Source organism: Nelumbo lutea, chromosome 1 (assembly GCF_056320005.1).
Source record: "Nelumbo lutea isolate HS-2025 chromosome 1, American lotus-T2T, whole genome shotgun sequence".
In the NCBI taxonomy this organism is placed as follows: Eukaryota; Viridiplantae; Streptophyta; class Magnoliopsida; order Proteales; family Nelumbonaceae; genus Nelumbo; species Nelumbo lutea.
In genome coordinates, this window is record NC_142684.1 from 10,755,499 (window position 1) to 10,779,958 (window position 24,460).

General features: G+C 40.5%; 1 protein-coding gene across 9 annotated transcripts in view; it reads left to right on the forward strand.

Annotated features, from left to right (window-relative positions):
- HOL3 (S-adenosyl-L-methionine-dependent methyltransferases superfamily protein) overlaps positions 1–24,460 on the forward strand; it is a 56,601-nt gene that overhangs the window by 26,315 nt on the left and 5,826 nt on the right. For 3 of the 9 annotated variants that reach the window (XM_088961974.1, XM_088961976.1, XM_088961972.1), the window contains exons 4-8: positions 1,084–1,170; positions 15,402–15,502; positions 15,591–15,690; positions 15,960–16,006; positions 16,146–16,224. In XM_088961974.1, coding sequence (XP_088818100.1) covers positions 1,084–1,170; positions 15,402–15,502; positions 15,591–15,690; positions 15,960–16,006; positions 16,146–16,224 — 414 coding nt within the window. The remainder of the gene's footprint in view (positions 1–1,083; positions 1,171–15,401; positions 15,503–15,590; positions 15,691–15,959; positions 16,007–16,145; positions 16,225–24,460) is intronic. The other 6 variants (XM_088961973.1, XM_088961978.1, XM_088961977.1 and 3 more) reach the window with 3 other exon arrangements.

Sequence of the window (24,460 nt, forward strand, 5' to 3'; positions counted from 1 at the left end):
TTTCTTCCCTCTTTGGATGCATTTGGTCTCCTCCTGACCGGTTGGAAGGATTGTTTAGCCTTTCTGTTTTTAGCTGTACTAAAAGGAGGGTTAGGATCTTTGGAGATGTACAAGAGCAGTGGTACTAAGGACAATTTGGGAGGAAAGAAATTCAAGAATATGTGAAGAGAAAGGAGCAAGGAAGCATTGGTAGAGTGGCACAATGGGCAAACAGTATAAAACTGTGTTCAAATTCTAAGGTTGAAGACTTTTTTAGGGCGTGGGCTGTTTTGCAGCTTCATCTTCTAGAAGACAGAAACCTGCTGAAATGTGGTCATCCCCATTATGCGACTGGAAGAAACTGAATTTTGATGAGAGTTGTTTGGGTAACCCAGGCCCCTCAGGCATGGGGGGGGGGCATTAGGGATGAGGAAGGAAAAGTTATGGCCTTATACTCCGGGACTGCTGAATAGGGCAATGTGGCAAGAGCAGAACTATTAGCTGCAGTATACGGGGTCGAGAAGGAAAAGGAGCATTGATAGTCTAGTCATTGAGGGTGATTCGAGAGAACTGTAGTGAAATGGTTGAAGAAAGGGGAGGGGGTGACAATGGCACCTGAGGAATGATTTCAGGCGATCTAAATGGTTATCAAAGGACATGACAAGAGTTAAGTGGGTGAGAAGAACTGCCAACTGCTTGGCAGATGGTCTAGCTAAGCAAGGGGTTCAAAAAACTCAATTGTAATATATGGGTTGACTCAGATTTTCTACAGCTGTGTTTTTTCTTTTTTCACAACCTCTTCTTGTATTCTAGGGTGACATCAACATTACATAAAAAATTAAAAATACTACTCTGCCCTTGCGGCACTACACTCCCCCTCAAGATGGGCATTAGATGTCAATCATTCTCAACTTGTTGCATATTCATCATGTTGCAGAGTACTCAACCCCCTTGTGAAAACATTAGCTAATTGATCTTTAGAGTTGACATAGGGAGTCCAGACTTCTCCTTAATTGTGGGGAAGACTAAGAAAAGAAAGGAAGGGAAAAGTTTCAGTCTACTAATTGTGTGGAAGACTAAATTTATTTTGTTTGTATATCACAGGGCCATGATGTGTTTGCGATTGCTAGTCCCGAAAGATATGTTGTAGGATTGGAGATATCAGAAATTGCCGTTAAGAAAGCAAATGAGGTAAGAAAGTTTACTGAGTTTATTCCACTCTAATCAACTCTCCAAAAGAACATTAAATGAATCATCAAATTGTTTGCGATTTTCTTGGTTCTTGTATAACCAATATCATTATATTTTTTGAAAATGAGCGGATAAAATACCCATCATTTTTTTAATCTTTTGAATTTGCTTATATGGTTTGTTGTAGGTCGTTTTGATCAATGAATAGTTTCCTTTTCTTTTTATTTTGATAGGTAAATTAAGCTTAAAAGGGTCACTCTAGGTCTCTCAATAGCTATAAAGCACGCAAAGTAATAAACTAAATAAACAAAATTGCAAGATTTTATGTGTGTTCATGCTTTGGTATCCATAGATGTACCTACAAGTTTAGAGCCCAACATCAATGTCTCCTCAAGCAAATGAATTACATGCTTCCTTTGTGATAAACATAGTTCTATCTTAGAGTATCTCAATTCATTACCTAGGAAATGCCATAGTTTTCTCAGATCCTTTGTATGAAAATTAGAAAATGCAACCATAGAAACCCCTATAACTCACTAAAACCCCTTCTCATCATTGCCTATAATCACAATATCATCATCATACACCATTAAAACAATATGTCCAACCTTGGAAGTCCAGAAAAAAACAATAGTAATCTGACTGGCATCATTTCTTACCAAATTCAATCACTGACTTACTGAGCTTATCAAACCAAGCACATAGGGACTGTTTTAACTTCAAGAATGCTTTCTTGAGCCTCAGACTTCCCTTGAGAAAGAAACCTAAGGAGTTCATTCTTGATGTCTAACTGGAATAGTGGCCAATGCAAGGTAGCAACAATAGCAATGATAACATGGAAAGAGGAAATTTTAGCAACATGGGAAAAAATATCAGTGAATTGCACACCATAAATCTGATTAAATCTTTTTTGCTACTAAGCATTAAGCCATTCAGTTGTACCAACAAGGAGAAACTTCACAATGTAGACCTATCTACATTGCTGTGAGACGACCTCCTATATACAGATTTAGGATTCAAAACTGTATACAAAGGAGAAATTGAACTAAAACCTTAGGAGGCAATATCAAAGAAGCATAAGAAACTGTTAGCGTAGGGGTATTTCTGTCTTTATACTTAGATTAAGGTTGCTGATCTGTAATATTGTGTTAGAATCAGTGCTCCTTACTTAAATAAGGGCACATATGTCTTTTCCATTAATTTTAATAATAAAAGCACATGTCTAGCCAAATGGGAGTTATGTTCTTTGACTTCCAATTCGAACCAGATTTTCTTCTTTTCTCTCTCCATTTCTTCCACCTTTCTACCTCTCTCTACGTGACTAATCTCAAACAAACAGAACTCCAAGGCAGGCCGAATCATAACATGGTATCAGAGCCACTCCAATCTGCCTAGATTTCTATCTGCCTAGATTTCTATTCTCTGTGCACCCTATCTAGGGTTTCTCTTGATTTTCCTGCATTCAACTGGAGATAAGGGAAAGGGCTGAAAAGGAGTGATCGCCCTCTCCCCTTGGAGGTTTCTATGACTCCAGTCGTGTCTTGTGTGGTCGGTTGCTGTGGTTTCTAAGATCGCCCTCCCCTAATCGATGAAGAGAAGAGGGCCGATCTGTGTGGTGCAGTGGCTGTCTTGTGTGGACTGATTTTTTGCTCGTGTGGTTGTTCCTTCAGTGATAAGGTAAGAGATTTATGTGCATGATTTTTGTTGTGGATCAAATAGGAAGTATGTTTCAGATCATATGTTGGGGTTTCAGACGGTAGTGTGAGAGGGTTTATGCTGTTTTTGTGTATTTCGAATGAAGAGTTGTGATCATATAGTGGTGAGATTTCAGGTAGCCGTAGGAGTAGGGTTTATGGTGTAAAGAGTACACTTTTCAGCAACAACAAGTGCTGAAATCAGTGTGACGAGTGTGATCTAGTCATGTGCAGTGTGCAGAATTCAGTGGTAGTAGAATTCAATAAGTGTGCAGAACCGGTGATAACAGAATGGGAGATAATAGTGATTGTAAACCTAATGTGATGGTGCCTACAGACTACCTGAATGTTCAGATGACCTCCATTAAACTAAATGGAGAGAATTATGTGCCTTGGGCTAAATCCATCGAAGTCTTTTTGAAGGCAAAGAAGAAGGTAAAACATATAAGAGAGGAGAAACCCTCCACTGACTCTCACGAGTATGAAGACTGGGAGCAAGAGGATGCTCAGATCATCACATGGTTATGGAATAGTATGGAACCCAGGATTAGTGTAAACTTCATGTTTCTTGACACTGCCAAAGATGTATGGGACCATGCAAAGAAATTGTATTCGGGTCAGGACAATACAACCCGAGTGCATCAGCTGTATTAGGAGTACTTTAATCTGCAACTGGGTAATCAGAGTCTTGAGGAGTACTATGCTAGTATGAGAAACATACGTAATGAGTTGAATGTCTATCACCCTCTCACTTCTGATGTCAAGATTCAGCAACAACAGAGAGAACAACTTGATGTGACTAGATTTTTGGTGGGACTGAAATCTGAATATGAACTAGTACGGGCTCAGATGGAGGATCAGCTCTCCCCTCTTTTGAAGAGGTATTTGCTCGACTCCGAAGGACTTCTATCGGATCTACTAAGAACTCTAATATCTCAGATAGATCTGCTTTTGCTGTGTCGAGAGGCCGTGGTGCTAGAGGTGGAGCTCGGGGAGCTCAGTCTGGCCGTGGTGGTAGTAGTGGTCCGGTGTATGGCCGAAGTGGCAATGGTGGGCCTACTTATAATCGTGGTGGTGGTCGTACTAGGGGCAGAGATTCAGGAGGAGTCCGTGGTAGAGGATGTGGCTCAGGTCCAAGGAGGTGCACTCATTGTGGTATGGATGGACATACCATTAACTATTGTTATGATCTACATGATCCACCCTCAACCTGGGCCAATTATGTCGTGACTAGTGACACCAATTCCAGCTTTAGACAGGAGAATCGTTCATCTGATCAGATAACTCCTACATCCACAGATGGTCCCATGAAGGAAATGGTGTGTTCCCCGTGATGAATATGAGAGGTTTATCCAATCACAATAGAACACGGCGACTTTCGCTCACTCAGGTATGGCTTGTTTGGCATCCACATCCAATCCCTGGATCATTGACTCTGGAGCCTCCGATCACATGACTGGAACTCCAGGTGTGTTTTCTTCCCTATCTCATTGCTCAACATCACAATTCGTCACCCTTGCTAATGGTTCCACATCCTTAATTTGTGGTGTTGGTAATGTTGACCTAGACCCTGTATCCCTCTCCTCAGTTTTGTATGTTCCTAAATTGCACTTTCCTAGGAGGTAACCTGGTGACATGGAAAAGTAAGAAGCAGACAGTCATGGCAAATAGTAGTGCAGAAGCTGAATATAGGGCTATGGCGCATACTATTTGTGAATTAGTTTGGCTAAGGAACCTTCTATAGGAATTGGGGTACAACATCAATACTCCAATGAAGCTCTTGTTGAGCAAGAGAAAGAAGAGGAAGAGAAGGAAGAAGAAGGAAGAAGAGAGAAGAGGTTGGCGGACTTAATGCCTCAAAAGAACTTGCTTCTTGCGAGTGAAGCATTTGTATTTATACTATATTGGTCGTACAATACAAGTGCTATAGAAATTACAAAAATACCCCTACGGGCACTAAATTTGTGTACAGTACATACAATAACATCTGTCAACACTCCCCCTCAAGTTGGAGCATAGATATCAATCATGCCCAACTTGTCACAGAGATCTTGATGTCTGGAATGGTTTAGCCCTTTTGTAAAGATGTCTGCTAGTTGGTCTTTCGAGTTGATATATGGAGTGCATACTTCGCCTGTGATGACTTTCTCTCTGATAAAGTGCTTGTCAACTTCAATGTGCTTTGTTCTATCATGTAGTACCGGGTTAGTATTAATACTTATAGCTGCTTTGTTATCACAGAGTAGAGTCATGGGTTTGTCCACTGGAAAACCCAACTCACCCAACAGATTCTTTATCCATATACCTTCGGCTACTTCGTGTGCCATTGCACGGTACTCAGCTTCAGCACTGGATCTAGCCACCACCGTTTGCTTCTTACTCCAAGTAACAAGATTCCCTCCTACAAAGGTGCAGTAGCCACTAGTAGACCTTCTGTCACTTTGAGATCCAGCTCAATCCGCATTTGTATAAATTTCAACTCTCAAATGTCCATGCTTCTGGAATAATAAGCCAGTACCAGGGAACTTCTTAAGATACCGCAGTATCCTCTCTGTTGCTTCAAGATGAGTGGTCCTAGGTGCATGCATGAACTGGCTCAGGACACCAATAACGTATGCTATGTCTGGACGGGTCATAGAGAGGTACAACAATCGCCCTACAAGCCTCTGAAATTGCTTCACATCTTTAAGAGGTTCACCTTGGCTGTCACTTAACTTATGGTTGGGGTCAATGGGAGAGTCAGCTGGCTTAACCCCAATCTTTCCAATGTCCTTAAGCAAGTCAGGACATATTTCCTTTGGGAGATAAAGATACCCTTTCTTGATCGGGCAACCTCAATTCCAAGGAAGTATTTGGCAGGTCCTAGATCTTTCACTTCAAACTGAGTGGCAAGGAAACCCTTCAAACAGTGTGTGATCTGATTGACATTGCTTGTATCCCCTATGCTGAACTGCAGCATGAAATCTGCTGAACCAAGCTCTTGGTGATTGTTTTAGCCCATATAAAGACTTCTTTAACTTGAACACTTTCTATTCATTTCCTTGAACCAGAAAACCGGGGGGTTGAACCATATAAACTTCCTCTTCAAGGTCACCATTCAAGAAGGCATTCTTGATGTCAAGCTGATGTAGATCCCAATTCAAATTAGCAGCAAGAGAGAAAAGTACTCTAATAGAGTTCATTTTGGCAGTAGGGGCAAAGGTTTCTGCATAATCAACTCCATATACTTGAGTAAACCCCTTTGCCACTAAACGAGCTTTATACCTCTCCACGGTTCCATCAGCCCCATGCTTAACAGTGAACACCCATTTACATCCAACCAGATCCTTTCCCTTAGGGAGATCAACAAGTTCCCACGTGCCATTCTTATGAAGAGCATCAATTTCTTCCTTTATGGCATTTGTCCATTCTGGTACTGAGAGAGCTTCTGCCACATTCTTGGGAATATGGATACTGTCAATGGAGGTAAGGAAGGCATGAAATGAAGGCGAGATGTTCTCATAGGAAACAAAGTTGGAAATTGGGTGTTTAGTGGTGCACAACCTAACACCTTTCCTGTGGGCAATAGGAAGGTCAAGATCATTAGCAACAGGGAGGTCAGGACCATCATTGGGAGTCAAGTTACCTGAGTGAGTATGATCTTCCCCCGAGGAGTTTGATGGCACTTGAGGTACAGCTTCTGGATTCTCCACAGCTCTTGAACTTGGTTGGCCTTTATGACCACGAGAAAAAACACGGAAAGGTGGAGGATTAGGAAGAGAAGGGGGAGAAGGAGAAGGATTAGGAAGAGGAAGAGGGAGAAGGAGAAACTGAACCAGTTTCTCCTCATGCCTACACTCTCCCTGAGGAGAAACAGGAAAGAAGGGTTCATCTTCAAAGAAGGTAACATCCATGGAGACATAGAATCTCCGAGAAACAGGATCAAAGCAACGATACCCTTTCTAGGAGAATGAGTAGCCAAGAAATATGCACGGGATAGCACGAGAGTCTAATTTCCCTCGAGTGGGAGATAGGTTTTGGACAAAGCACCGACAACCAAAAACACGAGGAGGGATAGAAAGAAGATTGGCCTTAGGGAAGAGAAACTGATGTGGGGCTTTGTACTTTAATGAACGAGAGGGCATTCGGTTAATGAGGTATGTAGAACAAAGAACAGCCTCAAGCCAAAATCGTTTGGGAACATTCATATGAAGTGGTAAACCCCGTGCCACTTCAAGGAGGTGTCAGTTCTTCCGTTCAGCCACACCATTTTGTTGTGGCTTGCGGGCACAAGAGCTCCGATGAAGTGAGCCATGTGAAGCAAAGAACTCCGTGAGGTCACTATGAAAAAACTCTTCTGCATTGTCTGACTAAAATATTTGTATCTCGGTCTGAAATTGGGTGAAGATCATCCGCTGAAAATCTTGGATAATTTTTGGTACTTTCTCATGGGTTCGCATTGGGTATACCCAAGTGTATTTGGAATAATCGTCAATGAAAGTAATGAAATACTTGTAGCCACTCTCAGAAGATAAAGTAACAGGGCCCCACACATCAGAATGCACAATGTGAAAAGGAAACTCAGATTTACTATTTTTTTGAAGGAAATGAGTTCTACAATGCTTGCTTAACTGACACGTTTGACAAGAGAAATTAGAAACAGGCACTGACTTACACAGTTCTGGAAAAACAACTTTCAAGGACTCAAAAGACAAATGACCCAGGCGACAATGCCACAAATAAATTTTACTTTTTTTGAACCGACTCAGACTCTGTAACATGAAGGCCAACCGTATTCTCCAGCATGTAGAATCCATCAACCATACGTCCCCTACCAATCGTCCTCCCCGAGGCCAGATCCTGAATCATACAATAGGAAGGGAAAAATGTCACACAACAGTTTAAGGAATTTGTAACACTACTGACTGAGAACAAATTCATAGGAAATTTTGGAACATGAAAAAATCAAAAAGTGTAAGTCCGAGAGGAAGAGAGAGAGTTCCCTGACCAACTATGGAAGTGTATGATCCATCAGCTAGTCTCACTTTATCTCTTCCGGAAAGAGGGTGATAAGTTTGAAATTTAGAGGACATACCAGTCATGTGTTTTGACGCTCCAGAATCAATGATCCATGGAGAGTCAAGGTTGTGAGAAGCAACATGGAAAGTTGTCGCAGGATTACCTGACGTGGATGCAAATGAGGTTGTGGGAGGAGCATCCATCTGGCGAATTGTTCTACCATAAAGCTCTAGATGGTCACGAAAGGAGTTTACAATATCCTCCCTTGGGTCAGATCCAGAGTAGCTATGTTGGCCATGTGGTGTTTGAGTCACAGTAGAAGTGGAGGGGTGATTCTCCCGAGTAACTATGTTGGCCATTTGGTGTTTCTTGGTACCTTGTTGCTCGGGCCTTTTAATTACATCTGAGCCTTGCTTCTTAGGCAGATCTTGAGCCCATTTTGGTTTCCCATGAAGATCCCAACAAGTATCTTTGGTGTGCCAAGGCTTCTGACAGTTAGTGCACCACAATTTCTCCTTATCTTCTATTTTCTTCTGGAGATTCCCTCTCCTGGAAGAAGATCCACCACTAGTAGAGGCACCCCCTTTTGTCGCCAACACAATTGCATCCCCTCCGGTGCTGTTCATCAAGTTTCTCCTACTCTCTTCAAGCTGGACAAGAGCATATACCTTATGAATTGATGGAAGATCCTTAGAGCTGAGAATTTGTACTCTAATGGATTCATAGATAGGATTGAGATCATGCAAAAAGGCAAACACTCTTTGCTGTGAGACGAGTTTCTTATACAATTTGGCATCTTCATCACACTTCCAATCAATATTCTGGTAATAGTCCAACTCCTTCCAAACAGAGGTCAAGTCAAAGTAATAAACTGATAAACTTCTCTTTCCCTGTTGACAAGTAGATGATGTTTCTTGCAGTTGGTAGATCTTGGCATAGTGTCGTAGTTCATAATATGTAGATTTTGCCTGTTCCCAATCTCATTTGCAGCTTCAGCCCACATGAAGTTCTTCCTTATTTGTGGTTGCATGGAGATCAAGAGCCACGATATAACCATACTATTCTCTTGATCCCATCTATCATGTTCAGCATTTTCAGAAGGTGGTTCTTTGATTCTTCCATTTATATAGCCTTTTTTTCCCCTTGCAGTTATGTATAACTTGATCCCTCTTGACCACTCTAGGTAATTTAACCCATCAAGAGGAACAACAGCCATAGGGAAGGATAGGTCATTGCCCCCACTCATTCCATTCAGCATTGTGGAGATTCTGGATATGGCTGAATCTTCACTATTCATGATTCCAGGTTTAGGAGTACACAAAACTCAAGGCACACTGCCTTACAGAGCTTCTACAATCCACAACTAGGCACTTTCTGATTTTCGGTTTCACAGAGAACCAAGCACAAACACTGCAGCTGCAATACTAGTTTGTATGACCTACAGTTTGTAGGAGTCCACAAAACAACATACGAACACTGCACTTGCAGTGTAACCAGGTCTGAATGACCTACAGTTTTACAACTTTCATGCAACTTCTCAGTAGGAACAGAAATACAAAGTGGTAGTTCACCACACACCTAATCGGTTGATACCAATTTTAGGGCAGTCGAACAGTCACTGAGTGTTTAGGGCATCAACAGTTACTTAGAGTAGCTGAATAGCAGTAACACACAAGAGAAGAGAAAAAAAAAATGTAGCCGAACAGTCACCCTACTCAGATTTTAGGGCATTAACAGTCCATCAAAAAGAGCAAGAAGAGAACAATAAAAAAAACTTCAGTTGAGTACCAGGTCACCCGAACAGTGGATAGGTAGTGCACTCTTGGACACCATCTTCTCTGCAAGCCAGAACTCTTCTTCGTACATCAGGTGATAGTTTTCTACAGTCTTCTCAGCCGAGCAACTACAGATACCAGCACCTGGGCTGGAGGATGAAAAAAACTTCGTAGCTGAACCCTTTTCTGCGCTAGGAAGTTGAACAGTCAAGCTGATTCTACTCGGCATTGGAGACTAACCGCAGCACTAGAGAATGATCTCTTTCTTGCCTTCGAACATTAGGAATATAGTGACCTCAGCTGGTTGTTTTCCAGGCCTGGACGGTTCCGCTCTGATACCATGTTGAGCAAGAGAAAGAAGAGGAAGAGAAGAAGGAAGAAGAGAGAAGAGGCTGGCGGACTTAATGCCTCAAAAGAACTTGCTTCATGCGAGTGAAGCATTTGTATTTATACTATACTGGCCGTACAACACAAGTGCTATAGAAATTACAAAAATACCCCTACGGGCACTAAATCTGTGTACAATACATACAATAACATCTGTCAACAGCTCTATTGTGACAATCAGGCTCAGTTCATATTTCTTCTAATCCGGTGTTTCATGAAAGAACCAAGCACATTGAGGTTGATGTCACTTTGTGAGGGAGAAGGTGCTGAATAGAGAGCTAGACACTGCATATATTACTATAGGAAACCAGTGGGCAAACTTATTTACAAAAGGCTTGAGTCGGGAAAGAGTGGACTACATATGTAACAAGCTGGGAGTATATGATATATACTCACCAGCTTGAGGGGGAGTGTTAGCATAGGGGTATTTCTGTCTTTATACTTAGATTAAGGTTGCTGATCTGTAATATTGTGTTAGAACTAGTGCTCCTTACTTAAATAAGGGCACATATGTCTTTTCCATTAATTTTAATAATAAAAGCACATGTCTGGCCGAATGGGAGTTATGTTCTTTGACTTCCAGTTCAAACCAGATTTTCTTCTTTTCTCTCTCTCTCTTTCTTCCACCTTTCTACCTCTCTCTACGTGACTGATCTCAGGCAAACAAAACTCCAAGGCAGGCCGAATCATAACAGAAACAAAGTGGATAAGTGGGTGATTAGTACATGATCTCTTACTCTTCCAAAGTGTGATGTGGAGACCAATATCAAAGGAAGGAAGCATCTATGTATCAGGACCATCAAATGTAGGAATATATGATCGCTGTGTATATGTAATAGGTGGCTTAGGAGGTAACCCTGAATATGATAGCGCCTTGTCAAGTACTAGAATGGGTAAAGGTATGTTATACTCACTAGTAAGAGTGGAACTTGAAAAACATGGAGTAGGCTCAAACATAGGAATAGATGACCATTGAACTTGAGCAGATGATTGTTGTGTATAAATACATGTAATAGGTGACTTAGGAGGTAATCCTGAATACGATGGCACCTCATTAAATTCTAGAATAGGTGAAGGTATATTAGACTGACTAGTAAGAGTGGAACTTGAGAAATATGGAATAGGCTCAAAGAAGTTGGCATCGACAATAAGGAAATGGTGGCATATTAGAAGATTATAACATTTATAACCTTTTTTTTTTGTTTGGAATAAACAAGAAAATACGTTTTTTGGAGAAAGTAGAAAATTTCATTAAATAAGATAAGAAACATGTTAAAATGAGAAGATGTACAAGCACAAACAAGGACTCTCTGAAGAGATTACATTGGTGAGCAATCACTATACAAAGAATTCCTGTGAACCCCAAAGATCAAGAATGGAATAAAAAGACAAGCAGAATAGACACACTGAAAGATTCATTTTTCTTTCTTTTTCTTCCCCCTACCTTTCTTTTCTTTTCTTTTCCTTTCCTTTTTTTTTTTAATTTTTTCTTTCTTTTTCCTTTTTTCTGTCTTTTTACATGAGGTGTGCATGAGGCGTATGCCTTTAGCATGCTTCATGATAAAAGCATACGAGGCGTACACCTCAGAGGTGTCGGCATCTCTGGCATATGCCTTGGGGCGTTTTGGGGGCACCTCGCCTGGAGGCATGCCTCCAGGCATATGGAGAGAACAAGGGCTTGTCAAGGAAAAGAAATAAACAAGGTGTTTTCTCTTCTAAAACTAAGAAAAGCATATGATTTATAGGTAACATAAAATGAGGACAATATCTTTGTGAACACACGTCTGGAGGAGGAAATCCCTAATGACTTTTAAGAGGTGTCAATTCTTGCTCGAGTAATATAGACATGAAGTTTAATGTTATATATCATGCTTATAAAGAAGTTAGAAGGGGGATGATAAATATTCTTTTTATTATTGGACTAAAGAAGACACATAGTATAGTTAAGTTGAGTCTTTATTTCCACAAAAAAAATATATATATTTGAAAAATGAAAACAATTTGGGTCTATCTTTTATTAAATATAACTACTTTGTCTTACAATGATCATCTAAAAAGTGACAAAATAAAAAACCTGAATAAGATAAAATAGAGCATGGTCTCTGAATGAACTAAGTAAAAAGGACATGACACATGATTTACAACTCTGGATGGAAATGAAACTCTTCAATGTTTACTGAAGGAAGCATTATTTGCATGCTTTACAACAAAGGATGCCCATGGTGGAAATGCTGCAGCTAAGGGTGATATTTAAGAAGATGACCGTAGGATTGTACTCTCCAAATCACCATCAATATAATATAATATAATATACTAGTCTTTTCTCCATCAATCTACTTCTCTGCTTTAAGTTCTGAAACAAAAAATGAATGGAACAGTGTAAGACAATAATTAAGGGATTTAGTCAATTTGCTCATGGATATAAGATGAAAAGGAAAGTGAGGGATATAAAGGATAGGAGATAAAGAAAACTAAGATGGAATAAATACTGCCTGTTTGCTAGTGCTGAAGCACAGTGGCTTCTGGATTTCCAAGGTGGGACCCACACAGAGCCTATAATCTATGTTTTGTGAAAAATCTAGAGAGCCCAAATCCACTGTCTGTAAGTCATTTTAAGGGCTGTCCACTTCAGCCTCTTTCAATAGCTTATTTGGAGCACTTGAAAGCAGCTGAACCAGCTTGGCTGAATCTTCAGCTATCCCTCCCAAATGGGCCCATAGTGCCAATGATAGAAACAGAGGAGGAGGTTTAATTAGCAAGAATGGCATACTGAGAAGAATTAGATACTGGATGTAATTGAATAAGTAACTTGGAAGTCATGTGATTAGACACTCCATACGCTATATTTGACAACCCATGGAGCTCATAATGGAGAGACTCCTAATAAGCATAAGTAGTGGTCATTTTGTTTAGTACTTTACAACTCAATATGTCCCTCATGTCCAGGATAATAGCATACATAGGTCCTATGAAGAGCCTTACAATTCTCATTATTATGGTCCTTTGGGCTGCAAAGAGTGTAAAACCTGTAATTCGTGGTCCTTCCACGACCACAAAGAGCACCACAGTCAAGGTTCAAAATATCAATTGGCTTGTATCAAGGTTCATTTTTCCCTTTTTTTTAGTTTTTTTGTTCAATCTGGTTCAGAGGGGTTAGTTTAAGGCCCATCTACCCTCTGAACCATGGTCTGACCCGAAACACCCCCTGTAGGGGCATATCAGGAAGAACCCAATACGATATGTATTGGCCGATAAGTCCAATACATATCGAAATTTTGAACCTTGACCAAAGTTGCCTTGGCCATTACTCCCAGAAACTATTTAGGCAGATGATTAGGTATGGAAAAAGCATGTGACTCCAATAAACATCACCCTTCTCAGATGAAGAAAACATCCTTTATAGAAGATAACTCTTGACTACTAAAAATTTGTGATCTAACTAGCTTATACTTAGGCTTAATCCCAATAAAAATTTTGCAACATAAAAAAATCACTCATTTGTTGGTTCATCACAATAATATCATAGGTAATAGGCTGGTACATATTGAGTTCTCAACACCCCATTATCTTAGAATAATAGTATTCAAGTACTTTATCTCCTTGCTGAAGAGTAAAGAATGGTTGAAAAAACTGATAGATCCATTTAATACTGTTACTCTCTTAGTACATCTTCCTTACTTTGTCTAGAAGTGAGACAAACTATCACTAATCTATTGTTCTATGGATCCACAATCAAATTTTAATTTGCACACTTTTGTACTCGATTCAAATTACCAAATTCCAAGTTCTAGTCAGTCAAGCACTTATTTTTTCCTTTTGGCAGTCAAGAATACTTAAACAAAATTTGCACAAACTGTATAATTACTTGAGAGTAAAGAATGGTTGAAAAAACTGATAGATCCATTTAATATTGTTACTCTCTTAGTACATCTTCCTTACTTTGTCTAGAAGTGTCTAAAGAAAGACAAACTATCACAAATCTATTGTTCTATGGATCCACAGTCAAATTTTAATTTGCACACTTTTGTACTCGATTCAAATTACCAAATTCCAAGTTCTAGTTAGTCAAGTATTTATTTTTTCCTTTGGCAGTTAAGAATACTTAAACAAAATTTGGACAAACTGTATAATTACTTACACTTAAATTAATGGAGGTCATTTGGTTGAGTAGAAAATCCAGCGACGTCATAATAGCAGGCTTGGAGTCCATTTTCACTTGTCCTTTCAAGACAGTGATCACAATAATGTTTTAGAACTCGGTACTACTCACAATCACAAGGGGTACCAAATACCCTATTTCAACATAGAATTTGCACTCACGGACCTGCCAATGTGTAATTTATGCTTGAAGAATGATAATCATAGCACCAACTTACAAAAATTTCTTTGATAGAAATCATACTTCTTATCAAAGACTGAATTGGCAAGCAAGCACACGTGTCTCATGATCCGCATAAGATTTTCAACCTTGGTTCCAGGAACAGTTGAATACTATAGAGGGAACCACATCACATTTCCATCAGATAACTTGCAAAAACAGGAAAAACATTATGGAAAAAAGAGAAGAGATTACTGGGTATCAGTCCTTGGATATTTCCCAAGTAGAGGAGAGAATGGACTAGACAATAAGTAAGAGAGATTGAAAGAACTAACAACAATAGAAACCTGCTTTGATACAGTGTTTTAAAAAGGTACACCTCAGGCGCAATTAGGCACATAGATGAAATGCATTTTAAGGCATACATATCACTTGAACCCAAGTGCAGCTCCTTTCAAAAGGTGTGTGCCTGGTGTGCCTTGTGCTCAGGCACATGCCTATTTTAAATATGCATTTTTGTTAGTGTTTTTTTTTTGTAGAAATGTAGATTTTCAAGTGTTTTACACCTTTGTAATGGTTTATCAACTTCTATGTTACCTTTGATTATTGTACACTAGTAATGGTCTATGCACTTTTAAACTAAAAAGACAAAGACCTTTCAAGTACCTGAAGCCTTAGTTCTTACAAATAAATCTCAAATAGCAACTTTTAAATTAAAGAAGCAACAATAATACAATTAATATCTGATATCTAATCCTAAAATAGAATGTAACTGCAACTAAAAACAATAAGGATACCAGCCGGCCCATACTCGCAATACATAGAATTAAGTAGACAAACTAGTGAATTGGCATGTATTACCTACAGTTTCAGTCAGTAAAAGAGTAGTTGTGTTTTCCTGAATACCACAATCATTGAAGTATACATAGTAAATTCTCCACAACTATTCTAGAACTTAATCTGTGGTACTACCTACTACTTTTTTCTGTTGGTACTGTAGTGCTAACTACTTTTTGAGTGACCTTTCTCTAACAATTTGTACAAAAAATGCCAAACCAGTTGTATTCCTCATTACCAAATGCAAATTACTTCACCTTTTTGAAGGAGGACTTCTTCACTTGGCATCCAACTGAGTTATTTGATCTCATTATTGATTATACGTAAGTTTCTACCTTGAATTTGTGGTCGTTTACATGCTTAAGGCATTTTATATTTGTAATGTTAGCCTTTATACTAAGAAAAGTGCAGGTTCTTCTGTGCAATTGAGCCATCTATGAGATCAGCTTGGGCAAGTCAGGTTCGAGATATCTTAAAACCAGATGGAGAACTCATAACTATTATATTTCCGGTGAACATCATAGTCCTTTTCCCTTTTTCTTTTCATTCAATTTGTTAAGTTTCCTTTAAAACAAGTGAGACTGCCTTGATGTGATTTTACATACTGCCTTACTGAAAATGGAATGTCATGTCCTTCAAGTGATTTTAGGTTGAAGTTTCTATATATTAAACTCTCAATAGTGTATAAAATATTTTTGAGTTTCTCATTTCCATCTTAACAACTTACCCATGCCATTGGTTTCAAGTAGTCATGATGAAAATCCACTTCTTTGTTGGCAGATTAGTGATCATGTTGGTGGACCTCCATATAAAGTTTCAGTGGCTGAGTTACTCTCCAGTTTACCTTAAATTTTTTTCCCTAGTTCTTTAGAAATGTCATTGTCTATTAATCTCCAATTTACCTTAAAAAATGCATCTGTTTTTTTTTATGATTTGAACAGTGATTAATATTTGGCATCCTTGCAGCTACGAAGAGGTGTTACATCCACTGGGCTTCAAGGCTATTTACATGGCGGATAATGAGCTAGTAATTGGACCTCGCAAGGTATATGCAAAATTTGGACATCCGGTAGATTTTTTTGGCCTTGCATCCAATCTCTCACATGCATGCATGTACGGATGCATGCACATACTCTCATACATATGGTTTATTGTAGTAATAATTTTGTCACCAGCCTAGTTTGTACAAGAGTGTGTAATCGACCCCACACCCCAAAGAGTCCAAATATATATATGTACACATTTACATAAAAGCCCTTATAGGACTAAAGAAGAAGAAAACACAAAAAATGTACAACATACAACTAGGACTGGGACTGTGATGGCATTACGACTCTTCACAAATTTATGGTCAAGTTTTCATGTAACTATTGTTGTAAGGCTTACATAATTGTTATTTTATAGTTGCTGTTAGTAGGCTGTTGGACAGTTACAGTTGTTTTTTTCTTCTTTCTTTTTCATTATTATTCTGATTCTAGGATATGCTGCCAGGGGCATACTTGTAATTGCTGATTCTTTTATGAAATTAATATAAATAGAAAACTGCCGGCCGCCAGTACCTACTTTTTCCTCTCAACCATACCCGTCTCTTCCTCTCTCTCTCTCTCTCTCTCTCTCTCTCTCTCTCTCCTAATCCCCACGAATCACCACATGGTATCAGAGCAGGTTTTCTGGGTTGAAAAAGACCTATTATCCCTCCTGCCCTATTCTTAAAAAAGTGTTTGGACGTGGCTGTTTCTGCAGAAACCCTAGCAGGTTTCTGGCGGCAGTTTTTTTTTTGGGAAACCCTAGCAATTTCTGGCGGCAGCTTTTGTGATTTCTTTTTCTTGGCCGTAATAGCAAGAAAACCCTAGTTGGAGAAGGGTGATGCTGGTGCAGACTCCTCTGTTCGATGCTGTGAAGTCAAGTTCAGATTAGCACCTTCATACAAATGCTGAACAGGTGTGTTTTTTGTTTCAGTTTGTCTCAGCCTTCTTTGGCCGATGGTGCGTAGGGCTCATGCCTTGATTATATAGTTATTTGTTTAGACGTTGGATGGTTAGAGTGTGTGAACTACAGTCAGACCAATTGTAATATCTGTATTGGTGGTGCTGAACCGATTACCAGCAGTATTTAGTGTTGACTGAACCCCTTGTTCTCAGCAGTATTTAGTGTTCTTTTGCTCACATTCTAGGAGTAAACCCTGAGTTGCTCACATTCTGATTGTGGTGGCTGTGTTGTTGGGTGGTATTTAGACTGGTTTTCAGTAGTATTCGATGGCAAGTCATGAATTAATCGGGGGCTACACCAACCCGCAGCACAGCGGATATGGGAGGTGAAAACATGGTTTTTCCCATGCCAATTACCCCTTTAAACAGTCTGAACTACCTGGAGTGGGCTAAGAGTGTAAAACTCTATGTCACGGCAAGGGGTAAAGCTGGTTACATCAATGGAAGGGTGAAAGAACCCAAGGGTGAGACGGCTGAACATGATAGGTGGGACCAAGAAAACAGTATGGTGATGTCTTGGCTCCTCGCAGCCATGGAACCTGATGTGAAAATGAAATTTATGTGGGCAGACACCGCCAGTGAGATCTGGAAACAAGGCCAAAACTACCTATTCTGAGCAAAGGCATTACGCCAAGGTTTACCAGTTGCAAGCTGAATCCTCAACATATAAACAAGGAAATCGTAGCTTGTCTTCATACTATTCAGCCCTTATCTCCATATGGAAGGAATTGGACCATTATCAGGCTATTAGAGTGGAAGCACGATGGTGATGCTAAGGCCTACAGGAAGCTGGTCTCTCAGCAATGGGTGTTTGCTTTCTTGTTGGGACTGAACCCTGCATATAAACCGTTGAGGGTGCAGATCATAGAAAGAAAAGAGTTGCCTACGGTTCACGAGGTATACTCCCTTGTCCAATCTGAAGAAAGCAGGTGGAATGTGATGGTTACAGCTGAGGGGGAGCAACAAGTTGCCTTGGCTGCAATGAATAATAGCTCCATGGGAAAGAAAAATGACCCTAAGAAGGCGGATGATAAAGATAAGTTGTTCTGTACCCACTGTAGGTGTTCACGACATACACGTGACACTTGTTGGGACATCCACGGGAAACCCAAGTGGGCAACAAAGAATCAAGAACAAGGTAAAGGTCATTTGAAGAAAATGAGCATAGCACATGTGGCAACCCAAGATACTCAAGTTGCTGGTAGTACCCGGGACCACCCTAATAAGTCTGACCCCAAGGAGGATATAATGAATTCCTTCAAAGCGCACCTAGAATCTTATGGTAGGGTCTTGCAGAAAATGGACAACTCAGTCACTGGTACTCCCTCCACTTCATTTGCATTTACTTCAGGTAATATGGCTTCTGCGTTCCATGCCACTCCCACAGATTCCCCTTGGATCATTGACTCAAGGGCCTCCAACCACATGACCGGTAAGCCTAACTTATTCCAGTCTTATAGCCTTTTGTCAGGAAGGGATAGAGTGAGACTTGCAGATGGCTCTTTTTCTTCCTTTGTAGGCCAAGGATCAATATCCCTTCCCCATGGCCTTAACCTGAATTGTGTATCGCATGTTCCTCAGCTTCCCATAAACTTGCTTTCAATTAGTACCATTACAAGCTCCTTGAATTGTAGTGTGACATTTTTTGCTGACTCATGTGTTTTTCAGGATCTAACTTCTAGGAGGATGATTGGTAGAGGAAACCTAATGGATGGTCTCTACATTCTCGACAACAAAGTTGGTCTCTTGGTGCCATCCTCAGAGCCGCATAGTCAGTCAAATAAGAGTCAAATTTTCTTGTGGCATAGTCGTTTAGGTCATGTTTCTTTCGAAATAATAAAATCTTTGTTTCCAGTTTTATTTAAGTCATGTTCAGTGCCAGAGTTCATGTGTCAAACGTGTCAGTTGAGCAAACAATGTAGAACAACTTTTCACTCAAGTAATAAAAGATCAAATGTTCTTTTTCATGTTGTGTATTCTAATGTACGGGCCCTACCAATGTAATCTCTAAGGGCGGATATAAGTACTTTATTACATTGATCGATGATTACTCTCGCTATACATGGGTAATTCCTATGCATAGCAGAGACGAAGTTCCAAAGATACTGAAAGACTTCCAGAGGATGGTGTTTACGTAGTTCCATGCTGAAATACAGATCTTCCAATCTGATAATGCGAAGAAATACCTGTATGGGGAGCTCAATGAGTTCTTCACCTCCCACGGATCTATTCATAGGAGCTCATGCGCCAGAACACCACAACAAAATGATGTTGCAGAAAGGAAAAACAGACACCTTCTTGAGGTAGCCCGCGGGATGATGTTACACATGAATGTCCCAAAAAGGTTTTGGGTGGATGCTATACTTGCAGCTGCATATGTCATCAACCGCATGCCCTCCAGAGTACTGAACTACATGGCCCCTCATCAGTTATTGTACCCTCAGTCTCCTTTATTTTCCATCCCCATGAGAGACTTTGGTTGTCGGGCCTTTGTCCATGATTCGTCTCCATTCCGAGGTAAGTTAGACCCTCGGTCCATTCCTTGTGTCTTTCTGGGGTACCTCTCCTCTCAAAAAGGGTATCGGTGCTTTGACCCAGTTAGTCGTAAATTTTTTGTGTCCATGGATGTGTCATTCGTTGAGTCCGAGTCATTCTTCCCTCCTCCTCAGGGGGAGAGTTGTAGTGTGGAAGAGAAGCAGGTTCAGGTATCTCTTCCTTCTATTCCGGACCTTACTTCCTTCCGTGTCTTCTAACGTACACGTCGGAGAGATCAGCGGTGTCATAGAGATGTGGAGCAGCCAAACACTGAGCAACTAACATCATCAAACACCCAGAAGGTAAGTCCACCCCCTAACCCTACTCCTACTGTGGATGACCTTGACATTCCTATTGCCCAATGAAAGGGAGTCAGGTCCTACACTACCAAACACCCCATTACCCACTTTATCTCCTATGACCACATTTCCCCCTCGTACCGAGCCTTCCTATCGGAAGTTGATTGCATCCATGTTGCCAAAAATGTTGCAGAAGCCTTAAAATGCCCTAAATGGGTAGATGCCATGAAGGAGGAGATTAATGCCTTCCACAAAAATCAGACTTGGGAATTGGTGGATCCTCCAAAGGGGAAAGACTCCGTGGGGTACAAATGGGTGTTCACAGTTAAGCACAAGGTAGATGGAACGGTTGAAAGGTACAAAGCAAGACTAGTGGCCAAAGGGTACACACAAGTATATGGAGTTGACTATGATGAGACTTTTGCCCCGATGGCTAAGATGAACTCAATTAGGATTCTCCTGTCCTTAGCTGCTAATCTTGACTGGGAATTGCATCAATTGGACATAAAGAATGCTTTCCTGAATGCTGCCTTAGAAGAAGAGGTATACATGGTTCAACCTCTTGGATTCTGTGCCAAGTAGACCTGTTCATGGGCCGGACAGGGCCAGGCTCGGGTTGGGCTTTCACTTGTCAGTAATGAAAATATACTAGGCCCGAGCCCGGCTCGAATTTATTGCGGGTCGGGCTTTTTGGCCTGAATTTAAGCCCGCGGGCCTATAAGAATGTCCAAGCCCGTCCGGGGGCCGGGCCGGCCCGTCAGGCCACCTGGCCCATGAACAGGTCTAGTGCCAAGGGGAGTGAAAATAAGGTGTGCAAGCTACAAAAGTCTCTCTATGGCTTAAAACAGTCTCCCAGAGCCTAGTTCAGTAAGTTTCACATGGCAGTTCAAGAGATGGGATTCAAACAATGTCAGTCTGATCATACACTCTTTGTGAAGAAATGTCAGGAATAGGTTGTTGTTTTGATATTGTATGTAGACGATATCATCATTACAGGAAGTTGGAGCTCAGAGATACATAACTTGAAACAATTCCTTGCATCTAAATTTGAAGTGAAAGATCTAGGACTCCTGAAGCATTTCCTTGGGATTGAAGTTGCCCGCTCAGAAAAGGGTATCTTTGTCTCTCAAAGGAAATACACCCTTGATCTATTACGGGATACAGGTAAATTGGGTGCAAGGCCGACAGATACTCCTATGGATGTGGACCACAAGCTAGGTGACTGTGTTGGTGAACCTCTGAAAGATGTAAAGCAGTTCCAAAAGTTAGTGGGAAAACTGATTTATCTGTCCATGACCCGTCCAGACATTGCCTATTCCGTTGGAGTCCTAAGCCAGTTTATGCACTCTCCTAAGAAGCCACACATGGAGGCAGTAGAGAGAGTCCTTAGATACTTGAAGAAATATCCAGGAACAGGCCTACTATTCAGTAAACACAATCACCTAAAGGTGGAAGTCTTTACAAATGCTAATTGGGCAGGAGCTATGGATGATAGAAAGTCTACTAGTGGGTATTGCACATTTGTGGGAGGAAACCTAGTGACCTGGAAGAGCAAGAAGCAAATTGTGGTAGCAAGGTCAAGTGCTGAAGCTGAATATAGAGCTATGGCACATGGGGTGGTTGAAGTCCTTTGGCTGAAGAACCTTCTAGGGGAGCTTGGAGTTGTTGTTCATAGTCCTATGTCCCTTTACTGTGACAACAAGGCTGCAATAAACATCGCTAGCAACCCAGTCCTACATGAGAGGACCAAGCATATTGAGCTGGATAAACACTTCATAAGGGAGAAACTGGAAAAAGGGGAAATTTGCATCCCTTATGTCAACTCCAAGGAACAACTTGCTGATGTCCTTACAAAGGGGCTTTCATGCTCGCGGCACAATGAGTTATGTGACAAGCTAGGCATGATAGACATCTTCAGCCCAACTTGAGGGGGAGTGTTGTAAGGCTTACTTAATTGTTATTTTATAGCTGTTGTTAGTAGGCTGTTGGACAATTACAGTTACTTGTTTTTTACTTCTTTCTTTTTCCTTATTATTCTGATTCTAGGATATGCCGCCAGGGGCATACTTGTAATTGCTGATTCTTTTATGAAGTCAATATAAATAGAAAACTGGCGGCAGCCAGTACTGACATTTTCCTCTCAACTCTCTCTCTCTCTCTCTCTCTCTCTCTCTCTCCCAATCCCCACGAATCACCACAACTATGTTTATTAATAGAGAACCATCTGGAAGTAGGGTTGGCAAATGGATGTGTTGGGTTGGATGTGGGTTAAAGACTGACGATCAGTCCAGTCGTGCTCTTGATGATATAGTTTAAACTGAGGAAGGGATGTCTGTAATTTTGTATTGGAAACGGTAACTTCATTAATACAATATTAAGTACAACTGTCAACCCCTAAACAGGTATCGAGTCCCCAATAATATTTATTACAAAACTACCCAGTACATACCCTCCCTTACAGTTCCTTGTTTAGCCAATGTATCAGCTAATCCATTAGTTGATCTTGTTGTCCATTTGAAGCAAGCACCAATCTCCCTTGTTATCTTGAGGATTTCCCTTATGGGCTGTCTATAAATCCAGGCTCCCAACTTATCTAATTGCAACCAATCAATTAACAATTTAGAGTCTCCCTCTATCTCAACTTGGTGTAACCCCAATTGTTTGTCATATCTTACACCTTGAAGCAAGGCCATAACCTCTGCTCTCAATAAGTCCCCCACTCCTATTGGCCCTGAAAACATAGCCACAATTCTACCATTTTCATTCTTTCTTGTGTTGGTGGGGACCACAACTCTTGCATAATAGGTTTTATGGAGGTTGTAGTTGCCACAGTTCTCTTCATTTTCTTGTATCTTTCAGCCCATACACTCTAGGATCAGTAGTGTGTATGGAGTACTAAGTTGCTGATCATCTAAAATTGATTTTGCTTGGTTGGGAGAGGATTTGGGAGTTCTGCTTGCTGCCTAAAAAGGTTACTTGTGAGCTCTGCCCTAAATCTGAACAAACCCGATAGGAGGATTGCTTATACTACTGATTTAGAACTCACAAGACTGAGGGTTGGCAGTAGAACTTGCACAAGATCTAGAACTACCAACCCCTTTAGGGAGAATTGCTCACTATCAAAAGTATTATAATCTGTCACATACTCATTATAAAGCCCCTTGAACCTGCTCAATATTCTTTAAATGCATCTCAACTAGCCTTAGTTTGCAAGTCGGATCCAAGACAAAAGTCACTACCACTAACAAATCACATTCATCCCAATACTTAACAAACTTCCCCTTCATCTTTCCAATCATCCATAAAATGAAATCATTTTCATCCACAAACTTCAAGTTTAGAATTTCTTGCACCCCATATATTTCATTGAGGTACAAATTAGAAGTATGATAGTCATTACTAGTGTTTTGACAGTTGTGTTTAAGTAGTTCGAACCAGTAGAGAGTAAGGGAGAAAGAAGAAGAAGAAGGAAGAAGAAGAGCAGTCGAATATGATGGCATAAACCCTATCAGTCGACCCTAATATGAATTAGCCTCTAATTAGTTGTACAAAGACTAAACTGCCCCCCACTTAAGTATGGGACAGGAAGTCTCTATTAAAACTGTCACATAAGCACATAACTTAACAGAAATAAAATGACTAATCTACCCTTATTCGGCTAGCTCTAACACTCCCCCTCAAGCTGGAGAATATATGTCATATAATCCCCACTTATTACATATAAAATTCACTCTTCCTGAGCTTAAGCCTTTTGTAAATAAATCTGCCCATTGATCACCTGAGCCCACATGTTCTGTGCTTCTCTCTCCAGTAAGGACCTTCTCCCTCACAAAGTGGCAATCAATCTCTATGTGCTTTGTTCTCTCATGAAAAACTGGATTAGATGAGATGTGGGGTGTAGCTTGATTGTCATAGTACAATTTCATAGGTCTATCCATGGAGAACCCGATTTCTTGTAGGAGATTCCTCAACCATACTAGTTCACATGTAGTGTGTGCCATGGCTATATATTCGGCTTCAACACTGCTCCTTTCCACAACCGTCTGCTTCTTACTCTTCCATGTCATAAGATTTCCTCCAAGAAATGTTCAGTAACCTATAGTAGATATTCTATCAGACATAGAGCCTGCCCAATCTGCATTTGTATACCCAATTACCTCAAGCCTTCCTCCTGGTTTGTACAATAGCCCACGGCCTGGAGCTCCCTTCAGGTACCTTACAATTCTAAGATCTGCATCCCAATGAGGTATCCGAGGGTTTTGCATAAATTGGCTCACCACACTGACTGCAAAGGAGATGTTTGGTCTCGTGATAGTCAAATAGTTCAGCTTCTCCACTAACCGTCTATACCTTCCAAGATCATCAAATATTTCCCCTGTATCACTACTAACTTAGCATTTGGCTCCATGGGAGTTTCAACCGGTTTTGCACTTAACAGTCCTATTTCATCCAGCAGATC